At 39.2% G+C, this 13,148-nt stretch overlaps 2 protein-coding genes across 2 annotated transcripts; both read right to left on the bottom strand.

The window, feature by feature from the left end:
- Positions 1-4,329, bottom strand: spef1 (sperm flagellar 1). The gene is made up of 7 exons (XM_014030004.1): positions 4,144-4,329; positions 3,910-4,024; positions 2,440-2,587; positions 2,287-2,332; positions 863-941; positions 478-589; positions 1-160 (listed from the first exon to the last, which is right to left on the bottom strand). Exons 1-7 carry the CDS (start codon positions 4,250-4,252, stop codon positions 50-52), a joined length of 720 nt encoding a protein of 239 aa, XP_013885458.1. The 5' UTR covers positions 4,253-4,329; the 3' UTR covers positions 1-49.
- A 70-nt stretch (positions 4,330-4,399) lies between these two features.
- On the bottom strand, positions 4,400-13,028 carry adam8a (ADAM metallopeptidase domain 8a; the record flags this gene model as incomplete). Its single annotated transcript, XM_014030003.1, is given in 23 exon segments — positions 4,400-5,688; positions 5,971-6,039; positions 6,136-6,186; positions 6,891-6,947; positions 7,051-7,098; positions 7,377-7,575; positions 7,688-7,799; positions 8,102-8,186; positions 8,271-8,357; positions 8,439-8,619; positions 8,705-8,786; positions 8,867-9,062; positions 9,214-9,303; positions 9,388-9,565; positions 9,671-9,813; positions 9,894-9,975; positions 10,064-10,233; positions 10,655-10,723; positions 10,863-10,940; positions 11,982-12,213; positions 12,371-12,447; positions 12,794-12,872; positions 12,955-13,028. Coding segments are annotated over 23 exon segments (2,484 nt in total), but the record flags the coding sequence as incomplete, so codon positions are not given.
- Between the last annotated feature and the right edge of the window lie 120 nt (positions 13,029-13,148).

The raw sequence follows: 13,148 nt of genomic DNA on the forward strand, positions 1-13,148 counted from the left end.
TTGACATTCATACAATTTATTTGGTGACAAGCTGGTTCACGTCAACGCCTCACAGAGTTAAATTAAACCCATTTGAAGCATTTATCTTGGTCAGCTGATCAATCCTTATGTCCTTTAACTCCAACAGATGCTCCAGCTTCTCCACTTTGGTCTGCAGGATCTACACAAAACGGAGCAAATGCTTAATGGTTACTTTTTAAATTGTGTGGTAAAAGGAGAAGTTGAACACGTGTCATCATTTTTTTTTCCTTTCATGCAGATGTGGCAAAAGACAAGAAAAAAAAAGTGTATATCCGCTGAGCCACTGGTGAGTCATGGCTCACACAGGGTATGACACACCAAGCTTATGTGCAACAGCAATAACAGGAGGTTATGAAAAAGCTCTTTCTTTGCAGGGCATAAAAAATCCCAAGATAATTTTGTCAGCTGAGTGGGGTTTTTTTTTTTTTTTTTTTTTTTTTTGGATGCTGAATTTACCTTCACAACTTCCTGTAAATCCAGGATCACTTGATCTTTTTCAAAGATGAATTGTCGTAGAAGAGTGGGCTCCCTGACCGTGTAACAAGACTCCACAACCACTTTCTGTTTCCTGTAGGGTCAAGAAAGACACCTTTAAAAATGTATAAATAAAGAACTAGCAACACATTTTACCGGCCACATTTCATGCCAAAGTCTAAGATAATTTTAGGTTGAGAAATGACAGAGTTTTATTATCTGGATCAATTAAAGTAAAATTAAACTTTTCAGTAAAATTTCAATAAACACTGCCCAGTGGGTCATGAGATATTTTGCTAACAAACAGATACATGCAGGCAAAAACGTCCTCTGATATAATTTTATATTTTAAAAAAATTGTCCATACATGGTTTTCTGTATGTTCTCCTCATCGATTTTCATTTTTGCCAGTTGTGCCAGAATTCTTGCTTCAACCTCATGAATTGCTAAAAAAAAAGAACAAACAAATCAAATACATGACATTTCTTCAACTACAAAACTGAAGATTTATCTATGAGATTATAGGATGACAGGCAAATGGGTGATGAACACAACCACAGATAAAGAAGCGAGATAAGAAGCTGAAGAAAGAAAACTCAGTCACACTGCAGTGTTGAGCTCAGAACAYGTGATAAAGACCGTCTGGAAGTTAAGAACTGATAAAGAAGTCCTGGGCCCTGTTGTGTCTGATAGTGGAGGGTGCAGAGGGAAGAACAGGGGGAGGGGGTTTTAGAGGAGRAAGAAGTGTGGGAAACGGAAGAGACACATACTATATCACTGATTCAATCCCTTAAAGCTGTGGCATTTCTCTTCAGGCCCCCTTTTTTTTTTGCCTTCATAGAAGTTTTGTCTGTTTTGTGTGGTCTCTGATATCGAGCTGTTAGCAGGGCTGACAGTTTCAGGATAAGCAAGAAAACCGGTGGTAGAATGAGCACTGATAGCTGTTGTGAAATAGCTGATTTATGCTGACTTAGCTTACACACATATAAAAAATTGCTACAGAAAATCTAAAAATGCACACATTTCCCCTTTAAAGCTAAAAAAGGCACATTTTGGGTTTTGTCAGCAAATATTTTCAAAAGTTAACTCTTAACACAAGCATACGTGTTGCCGATGTTTCATTTGGATACACAGTCATCACATGACATCACATATTTTAATTCAGTTTTAGTTTGTGTGATCTAATCCAACTTTGTGACTCAAAACGAAATTTTTAACAATGTTTTTTAAGGTGAAGAGAGGCTTGAAAAGCAATGGTTTTTAATTAAAATTAAGTGAGGTCCACCTATTGAAAATTTTTCTCTAAAGGTTCAGATTGGGCTAACTAAACACCCTGTAAATATCAGAAAATGTGTGCAAGTCAAATCAATCTGAATTTATATATACATATATATTAAAGGGAACATGTGCAAAATTTAGTCTTTAAATACATTTTGTTGTGTACTTGGAGTCTCTATGAGTGCAAAAAATTAGAATTTAGTCTCTCCCAATGAAAGAGGGGCTTGTGGAGTTACAACAAGGAGGAATTTAGACCAAAGCGTTGCAGTTCCACTTTATATAGACCCCAAACAGAATGATTTAAATGTGGAAAAAGAAGGATTTAAAAAGCATAAAATAGCAATTTATTTAATTTAATCAGGGTCCAGATAAGACTTCAGTTTAGGTCCAGATCCAGACTATTTGTTCTGTGAGTCCGTTTACTTTAAACCCAACTCAGTGTTGACTGATTTACCAAGAATATTAGAAAAGACAAACATGTTGGTGATTGTTTAAAGGTAAAAGTAACTTCACCTTCAGGGGTTTTTTCCAGGGTTTTGATGTCAACATTGTCCAAAATCTAAAAAAAAAAAAAAAAGGAAACAATTATTTAAAATGAAGAGAAAGCCTTAGGTTTTTTTTTAGCTTTAATATTTCACATGACACATTGTATTGAAGTCTGAGTACTGGTTTCTTGCTTGCGATGTCCGCCAGCTTTCTGTCAATTTTCTCCCTGAGCGTGCTGAGWACGGGCTCAATCGCACCGGGAGAGCTCAGAACAACCTCGCTTATGACTTCCTCTGGCACGTAAAAATCCAGCTTCGGAAACACCTTCCTGTTCACACAGAATAAAGAAAACGGCATGTGTTTTCGATGAAACAAAACAAAGGGGAAAGCAAATTGCCTGTGAGTAACTGATGAGTCTACGGGGACAGCTGTATGTTTATAGTTCAGGCCTATAAATCCTATCAGTGAGCAGGGTGAGGCTCAGTGGGTGTCTGCTGAATGTCTTCTCATGACCAGATGAAGAAAAAAAGTTTCAGCTCAGTGTTTGTGGCAGGAGTATGAGGCAATAAAAGAGTATTTATACTTTAGGAAACTGGGTTTTAAGGGTGTTCTACAGTCAGATAGTTAGATTTGCACTTTTTTTTAGCTCCTGAATACAAATTTCTTAAGGTTTTTAAATCACAGAACTTATCCAAAGGATTTTCAAGCACAACATTTAGAGTATAAAATATGTGCAATATCTACGAGCTCCTTTGTTCGATCAGAATATTTTTCTTTGTTTTCAATCATTCATTGGAATTGCTTAAAGTTTTAGTCATACTAAATGCATACTACGTCAACACATGTCAAGAGGATGCAGGTTTATTTTTACACCTAAAAGCCTCCATTTTGGTATATTTTGTCTGTTTTGTTTGTTTCATAGACACTGTTGTCTCAAACATACCTTTCATCAACAACAGTCTGTTTTTTCTGTGTATTTTTTTCAACAAAGCTAACCTATTTAAAGCAAGATTTTTTTTAGTGTGCCGTGTTTGGTGCAGACATAAACTACTCTAGTTTTGGAGAATTAAGTCGAACTGAGTCAAATTTAATTCACATAAATTTACAATGCACACCTAACTTTACAGCTCTTCTTCATAAAGTTTCTCCTAAATTCCAAACAACCCTTTATGATGGTGAAGGTTCTAGGGGCGGGGCCACAGGGGAATTGGCCCCACATGAAATCTGATTGGCCCCCTGAAGTGCCCCTGTCCCTGTCACTCATCTGTCCTTTGCCTGACATTGGGTGGGTGCAGTTTTATGTCCAAACACTAGTGGCGCTAATGAGTCAAATGAAAGTCCNTTGCCAAAATGATTATTAAATAATAACTTTTCATCAGCCTGTGAAACAGTTRGTTTTAACATGTTCCCAGACAGCTGTCATCACAAACAGTTATTTAAGATCATGTGAAAACTAAAAGGATGGGGGGGAAACAGCATAAACATATAAATTAGTATATTCTGAGGGGGGAAAGTGATTCTTTTGTTTGTTTTTTTGAAAATATTTCAAATTTAGAAGAAGGTGCCAAACTTTATGACTGCACATTTAACAACCCTCAGTGTAATAATAAGAATGATACCAACAATAACACTAATAAAGTTTCATCTCGCCTGTTGAGGAGGCTCCAGTTTCTGAGTTTCTCCTCTCTGGAGCTGAACGGAACCGTCAGGCTGCTGAGGTCAACAAACTTTGGGAAAAAATGTTTAATGACCTCGGCGACCAACACTGCAGAGAGTCCAGCAGGAAAACGGTCAGTTCACTGGTAAATACAAATAAAACAAGTAAAAAAAAAAAAAAACTAGCTTTAGCTGCTACAGGCTAAAAACAGAAGCTAACTGTGCTACCTCCGTCGCTGAAGTCTCTCCTTAACTTTCGCTTGGGTCTGGAAAACGGKATCTTATCCAGCCACGAAAGTAAGTTTTCAATTTCATAATCTTCAAGCTTTCGATCCATTTTGTTCTTAAGGCAACCACTGTTTTCTGACGTATTAAAACGATGCTAATATCTACTAGCTACCTTACATTTTTTTTTTGACAAAATGTTTTTGTTTACACGTTGCTAGGCAACCCCTGCTACGGAAGCTCAAGGAAAGACCCCCAATTTATCGTGACAATCTCATTTATTGTGATAAGAACGTAAAAAAACACACACAACTCAAAACCATTTCATTTTTATGATTGTAAAACTAACAAAACATTTTTCTAGAATTACAATTAAAATACATAAAGTACCCATAATAACCACAAAGCAATAAAAACTAATTTCTGTTAAAACATCCAAATAAAGTGTCCACGTTTGTGCTCAGAACCGATCATTTCATCATACAGACGAGCTGTAATTTATGTTCAAAAGAGAGAAAAAGATTCACRAAGATGAGAACATTCAATACGACCACAAACAGATGCATCAAGTAGATCCACAGCTCATAAAACAATTATTAATAGGCACTAAAGTGATCTGTTTAAGACACAAAACAACCACAGAAGGTGTAAAAATACATAAACATCCAAAAATGAGAGAGACAATTCAGTCATGAAAAATAAAACTGACAAAACTTATTACAAAACATTGTAAAACATCTGCTAAATAGAATACAAATCTAAAAAAAAAAAATACTGGGACAGCTGTCCAGTTTAGAAGAAGCATTTTAAAATCCCTTTTTGTTTGTTTTTCTTTTTTTTTAAGAAGGCAGTACTGGACCAACATAAAAAAGTAACATTTATTACCATTATGACACTGAGCAGGTTTTATGCTTTACAGCATAGTGATTTTCAGTTTACATTAGGTTTTGATTMTGTTTTAGAAATTGTCTTTACATTTAAAAATAATACATTATAAATTTCCCTGAATATGAGGATGTCTAAATATCTGGGATAACAACTTAACCTGGTTTCAGGAAGTAGAGTAAAATATTAAATAAATAACCAGGAGACCTAAAAATGTCCAGTCAAACCATGAAAAGTGTGCCCTTGTAAACAAATGCGTTTTATAGTGCAGTTGGCCGRTAAAGACTTGACAAATTAGATAATCCTATTAAACACTGCATCAAAATTCAGCATATCAGCAGAATTATTCGCCTATTGTCTAAAGCACTCAAATTGAGTTTGTTAAACAGATTTCTACCAACAGTGACAACGAGATGCAGATGTGGCACGGCAACTGGTACAACACTTCATTTCTCTGATTCCTTGGTGGATCTTGATTCCACACAAAAACAGACGAGTATCTCCTGAAAGGATCTTCTTGATCCTTCAAAATGGGATACCCCCCACCCCCCACCCAAAAAAAAAAAAAAAAAAAAAACCTGTCAGAAAATGTCAAACCAGGGTGAGTTATTCCCACTGTCATCTTGGCCTGCTGGGGGGCTTCAGGGCAACTCTCCCTCCGAGCTAGAAACACAAACAAACTCTGTTAACGCTCTTTGGATGAGCTGGAAAGTGCTTATTTCATCGTGTCAGAGTCTCAGTTATTTAGTCAGGAGGAGTTTATATGCCTATTAAGTTCCCAACCACTGTTTATCCATTACACTGCTGTTGGGACAAAGCCGAAAGCCACAGGTTTCTGTTTAAGGGAGAATGCCTTTAATAGCATGAAGAAATGTCTGATGCTTACTGCAGCTCTGTCAGTGGTTGGAAAKTCTGTCTGATTCTGTCTGCTGTCTGAAAACATACCAGCTGTGTATGTGGCAGTGAGGACGGGGCTGCAGAGGGCTTCTTCGGAGGCATCGGAGGCTTMGGCTTCTGTGAGACAGAATGGTCATAATTCAGCCACGGAAAAGTACAATCACGTGTGTGAAGGCAAAAAACCAGGGTTCAAGTTCTTGAAGTGTCACGTACTGGTTTGGATGCAAGTGGTGGCAGCGGTCTGGTGGGAGGTAGTGGTTTAGTCTGTAATGAAAACAACATGCAAAACGTCACTATAAAGAAACTGCAGTTTTTGTGAAAACTCAGCATGACTAACTTTTGCGATTTACTGAAGCTAAACCTGAATTAGCAAAGTTAAAAAACATGCAAAACAATATTAGAAACTCTAATTAGTGAAACTGTCTATTTGCTAAATTGAGCTAAATGGCAACTAAAGCTACACATTTGCAAAACTAGCTAAAAGTAGCACAATGGTAGCTAAAAGGTGAAATTAGTAGAACTGTAGTTAACGTCTAAAAGTAGCTAATTGGTAGCTAAAACATCTCAAACATGTTTTGTCATCTTATGCTACCTTTAGCTTATACCTTCTTTTCTCCAGTGTAAAAGCTAAACACTGGAGAAAAGAAGGTATATGCTAAAGGTAGCATAAGATGACAAAAAAATGTGCTAATGTGCTGAAGCAAATATCAACAAGAAGAATATTTTGAAGGCAATAAAGAGATCTCAATGTATTTCTATTTTTTTATTAAGTCAATTATTTTTTAAAGGTATAAAATTTAAACAAGAAGTCATAGAAAACGATTACAAATCAAGCTTAAAGTATTGATTTATATAAACAGTTAAAACAAAGAACCAAGCATACAGAAGTACTTTCGGTCCAAAGAATGTTCAGAAGGTAGTATGCACACAATAAACAATTGAAACAATGTTATTAAAAGTGAATTTACCTCGTTATGTGCTGGAAGACTGGAAATCGCTGGTGGCTGCATTAATATCCTTGTAACCTTAAAAACAAAAGAGGAAAAAAATGTTTGCAACACAATCAATGCAAATTAGGTTGCTTTTAAAAACAATTTAAAAAAATGCCAAATTAAGAAATTTGATTACCTGCTGAACCTTAGATGGCTTAGGTGCATCTGGAGCTTTCCTGGGAGGCTGTAGGGAGAGAAAACAGAAACCTTACTGTGTTTTGCAGCCTGAGCTCATAATGGTTTGTCCGTGACTAAGAATTGCACATTAGTTGTCAGTGTGTGGCTCTGTGACGATTCCGCAGGCACACGTTGGCTGTGTCTGCAGCTTGAAATTCAAACCAAGTTGCCACAAATGGAAATCTTGTGTCTGATATAAAAGTGTTAATATGAATCTAACACATGCAGCGTCGGTGTGTGATTACACTCTGGCGTTAAGGCTGGGTGACTGAATGGAGCGCTCACCTCTGGAGCCGCTCTGCAGGGCCTCGGAGCTCCGGTCGGGGGTTTGACAGCAGCAGAGCTCAGAGGTTTGTAGGCTTGACTGGCAGATGACTCCAAAAATGTGGGTTGGCTGATTTGTGCCGGCCCGAGACGAGGACTGCCTCGTGGAATACTGGTCTGAAACACTGGGTTCGATTGTCCTGAGGTCACTGGAAGGAATCTGTGAAAAAAGTGACGGGAGCTTGAACTTAAGCTGAAACCAATGCCTTTATGTAAGTTTGATAAAAAATATATATAAAAGGGTCACAATATTTTCTTTTCATTTTCTGCACCTTTTTGTGTGTGGCCTTTTTCTGATGCAACACATCAGACTCCCAATAACCAGGACCAGCAGAAAAAGCAATCCAACCACCAGGGACACACTAAGAACAACCAGGCCCGGCTCTACACACACAAATACACACGAGATAAGGTCAGTGTTATTTTATTACTGGATAACAACAACATWCATCAGCTGCTCAGGAAAACAAAATCTACTGCAATATTATTGAATTGCTCCGGCTAATAAGGAAAAGAAATTCAATCAGCGTTTGTTTTTGCTCGTCAGGAAGGAAAAAAAAAGCAAAACAAAAACAGAGTCGTCCTCGCATCGATATTAAAAAGATCAAGCGTTTAATGAGGGGGAAGCTATCTGTATTTGAATGTGAATACAGTACGAGGGAAGAAAAATCAGACATAAACAATACCTTCGGTCAGCTCTGACAGCTTCACGTCGCAAAAAGGAGGCGCCCAGCCAGGATGGCAGTGACATGTACTCTCATGGTTGCACACCTGTCAAAAAGATCTCCCGGTTAATTGTGTTGTCTTCACAGTATCTCGACTTGATGAGATTTCCATTTTCACGCAGCTTCTCACCCCGCGGTTGTTGCATTTGGACGAGCAGTCGTTTGTTCCGTACGATTTGATGTTTTTGATGTCTTCACATTTTTTATTGAAGCACACCTGTCAGACAGGGGCGATGCAATGATATTGCAGCTTCCTTGAAGGTTTCATTTATGCGAAGAGTAAAAACGTTTCATTCACCATGTTGTCGCCACACTTGGTGCCAGTAGGCACCATCCCGAGGTCTGGTGGGTAGTTGTCGTCAGGGTTCATGGTTGCCTCATTGCACATGGCTCCATTTCCTACTTTATAAAAGGACTTTTTGTTCGTCACTGGAAACTCCCTTCCTCCGGAGCAGAAAAGTGTTCCGCAAGATTGATCTCTGAAATCAAATTTCACAAACAACAGTTTCCAAATATCGTGTTTTTAAAATGCCGTCATTAGCGTTGTGGCTTTTTGCTGCTTACGGGCTGGAGCATCTTTGGGTAAACAGTGTCTTCCTGCAGCCTCCGTACAGATAGAAACAATCAGCGACAGCTACTTGAGCACCTAATCGTGAAAGAACGAATCGTAAATCTTCATGTTTCAGAATGAGCAAAAAACAAATTACCACTGGGGATTAAATTCACCTGGTCCCCAAAGCCTCTTGCAGTGATCCTGTCGTGACGGACATTGCCCGTTGAAGCAGTATCCCTTTCCGCGGTCGCACGGCAGACCGTTCTGGGTGAAGGCGTCAGCGGGACAGGCTGCAGAGAGGCCCGTGCAGTATTCTGCCAGGTCGCAGTCTCCGGATTTCGGTCGGCAGATGCTGCCTGTTGGTTTCAGCTGAAAGTGTGGCGAGAAACAGATGGTGATGTACCGACGACTGAAATACATCCACTCACAGAAAACCAGCCAGACAGAACTCTCATTCTGTCACTGCACTTACATATTTAGTACCAGTCTGGCTCTTCTCGCAGTGAGTAGCAGTACTTACTTGGCAGTTGTGGCAGCACTCTCCTTCTGCACACTGAGCTCCCACATTCAGCTTGCAAGTGGTGGCGTTGCAACAGGGATTCTTGCATTCCTATAAAACAGTATGCATCAAATTACTCATCTTTGTTGGCACGCTGCAAATGTGTACCTGTTTTTGAACGTAGCGTGCACCCACCTCCACAGTCCCACAGTCGCATTCTTCTCCGGGCTCTAAGAAGGCATTTCCACACACTGGCCCCCCATAGATCCGCTCAGTGGAGGGAGTGTCCAGCAGACAGGCAGGGTTGACCTCCTCCAGGAAGGCGCTGAGCTGCTGCTGACTGCAGCTGCTGAAGTGCTTTGGGTACTCGAAGCTGGAGGATGGACGCAACCAAACAAAGACACGAGAAAGAAACCACCATCCCATGTTAAAATCTCAAAGTAGACATGGTTGGGTGCAGGTGGATAACTGAGCTTACCCAACGCTCTCAGCCATGATGCAGCCTTTTTTGGATGCAAAGGATCCACAGACGCATTCCTCAGTATCGTGGACCAAGCCCAAATTGTGGCCCATCTCATGTGCTATGGTGGAAGCCACTCCAATTGARTTGGTGTTATGATCCTGTGTGAATCAAAAAAACAGGTAGAAGTTCAACTTAGATCCCATGATTCCTTTGTGTTACGCTTAAATTTCCAAAGTACCTCATTGATGGCTCCGGAATTCGATGTGCACATGGCTTTGGTGTTTGCCAACCCAACAGTGGAGCCAATAAAATCGACGCCTCTGAAAGATGATGAAGAAAAAGAAGGTTTAAACGTCTTGAAACCTAAGCCCGTTCGTTTAGCGAAGCTTCAAAGCAGAAGCATCTCACGTGATGAACTGAGCGTTGTCGTGTCGGCTCCTCGGCAGCAGGCGCTGCTTGCGCCACTCGATGAAGCGAACGAGCGTGAGGTCAACGTCGGCGCTGACCTCAATCTGATCACTGTAGGTCCAGATTTCCAGTCCGACCAGCATCACACGGACTCCCACAGGGCGATACAACTGAAATAACAGAGCTCGTTAGCGCCGTGAGCAGAAATCCTTTCCAATGCGTATTTTTGGGTAAAACACACAATCACTTGTGCCACAAAACAAATGATAGAAAAGGAGCTGTTGGGAGGACTACTGTTCTTTTTATGTTTCCTAATACCAAAGAATACAAAAACGATTGCAGGAAATGTGTGACATTTTTCAGCTTAGGTGTGAAGACTCACGGCTAAAGCTAGCGTACGCAGTGAGAGAACTTTTCCTTCCCTTTTTTTATGTTTCTGGTCAGATTCCAGTCAGAAAAGGACAAAATATCAGGACATGCAGTATTTTTCTGAATGTACTCCAGCGTGAAAGACTGATGAAGTTCGGGGAGTGGGGGATAACTGGCAGTTTGGATTAATTTTTTCTGACAAGCTGATTGGAACAAACGTACCTTATCTACATGGTTTGCTATCTCGAGCATCCTGGCCTCTACGGTCCTCTTACTGCCAAATTTCTTGTACTATAAAATAGATCATTTAAATTAGAATCACAGTTCGTGCATCCTGCAAAACACTCTTCTGTTATATATATTTTTAAATTATCTTTGGCTGTACCACAATCACACGATCAACAAGAGGAAATAAAGCGGGGAATCAAACCTCGGTGTTGTCCACTACCAAAACCAGCTCCACCGTTCTGGGTTTGCCTTTACCGTCTTTGGTCTGGGCTCTGCTTTTCTGAGAAACAACAATAATTATTAAAAACTTGGCATTAATTTATGGAATGCATATTGTCCACTGCCTTTCATGTCCAAGTTCAAACTAAGATCTTGTGCTAATGAGGTTTTAGCAGTTTTGTTGCATAGCTCTGGTGTAAGTACATTTTCACTCTACTTAGTCCAGTTTTCAGAGTAAGAATCTACAAGAAATTGAATGAAACTAGAGAGAAACTTCATTTCCTGCAAAACTGCTAGTGTGAATGCTTCATGCTGAAAACTTAAGCTGAAAGTTGCTGAAATTGATCTGAAAATATTTAATAGGAAATGCATTAACGTGAGCTCACTTTGAAAAGCTGAAAGAAGCAAACAAGCCTAACTTTGCAGAAAAACAGTAAAAAGGAGCACAAATCTAGTTGAAACCAGAAAACAGCTAAAAGCTAAGAGCTAAAATAGCTGAATATAGCAGAAAGCATCTGTAAGATGCATAAATAGCACAAAGTGGCAGAAAAACAAAAAAGTAAAAAGAGCAGAAGAATAATGGAAAAAAGCTGAATTTTATCTGAAATAAAAAAGCTAAAATTATTTAAAAAGTAGCTAAAATTAGCACAAGAAAGTGAAAATGAGCATAAACAGAAAAAAATTGTGTTAGGTTTTGTAAAGATTTAGAAACATTTTAAAGGAGTTTAAGGACGTTGAAAATAGCCCCATTCATTTTCAATGGCAAAAAAGTGTCTAAAAAAATGAAATAGCTTAAAAAAAAGTATAAATAGCTGAAATAACCAGTCATAGCACCCCTCACATGAATGAGCTGAACGTTTTCATATATGAACTGTTGAAATAGCACAAAAACTGTGGAGAGAGTTAGAGGCCGAAAAACGTAAGGAAGAAAAAATGATCTCAACGGTGTGAATGAGATGAAGCTTTCACACAATAAGCAACAACTATGGTGATCATTTAAATCACTTGCACTATTATACTGCACGCCACTTTCAGTGCCGTTGTCGAATGTTTTAGTTGTCTAAATTCCAGTAATTTATGAATGTGTCCACGCTGTCTTTACCAGGCTGCCAAGCTGGAAGAGTCCAGACGGACGAGCGCCGTGATCATAGAAAGTGCTTGTGTTTCCATGGGAACAGGAGCTCCTCTTCCTCCTCAGGTGTTTGTAGTTGTAAACAGCGTGAGGACGGCTGTCGCCGGGAGCCTCGGAACCCTGACCGTCGTCTCGCCGTCCCGTCTCCTCACCTGGCAGAGGTTCAATGAGGTACATCTCGTCTTGGAGGGTCACAAATCCCCTGAAAGTGTGGAAGAAGTTTGAAAGTTTGACTGAGTGATGTTTTCACATATTGGGTTTTACGCTTTAACTCTTAGACTCAGTCTGTTCTGCTTATATGTCTCTCTTTTTAGATGTATCTTTTTTTAAAAAGAGGGGAATACAGCAAACTGACTCACTTCATTCCTGAGCACAATTCAATGCTGGCCGAAGAGTCCTTCACTCCCACGACATGTCCATGGTAGTAACAGTGAACCTGAAAGGGTATTTAAATGTAACTTTTATAATGGATTTAGTTGTTGTGAGATAGATAGTTTTGACCTTATAAGTCATTTCCTCTTCCACAGGAAATTGTCACCCCTTAAAATGARGAACTATTTAGTCAAGAAATTGTGTCATTTGATTCTGTGTAATAAGTTACACGACAGCTGCGTCACTTCATTAAACAAGACTGTTACCAAACCACAATAAATAAATAATATTAGCTCTATTTAACCACACAGAATAATTAAAACCTTCTGTTCTTCAAATCAGATTTTACAGTCCAGACACAGTTTCCCAACATAAAATACTACTACTAATTAAAACAAAAAGTTACAAACCGTATAATCTGGAGTATCTGTCATTTGGGTGCCCTGATCAGAATAGTGTGTCACAGTAAAGTTATTTCCCACAAGATTTCTGAAAAGGCACATATCATTATTATAGACACGTTTACAGTAATACAAGCAGTGTATGATACACACGAAAAATATTTTCTCACTTGTTCTTTTCCAGATGCAGAGTATAGTTTCCCCCTGCAATACTCACAGAGTATTGGACCGTATCAGGGTATTTCTGTTTAGGAGACGAGAAGATATTTTAACGTAAACTTTGAAATTCAAGCTGAAACGTGTGTGTGTGTGTGTGTGTGTGTGTGTGTGTGTGTGTGTGTGTGTGTTACCTTGACTTGGCTCT

Source organism: Austrofundulus limnaeus, unplaced genomic scaffold, assembly GCF_001266775.1.
Source record: "Austrofundulus limnaeus strain Quisiro unplaced genomic scaffold, Austrofundulus_limnaeus-1.0 Scaffold986, whole genome shotgun sequence".
NCBI classification, from domain to species: Eukaryota; Metazoa; Chordata; class Actinopteri; order Cyprinodontiformes; family Rivulidae; genus Austrofundulus; species Austrofundulus limnaeus.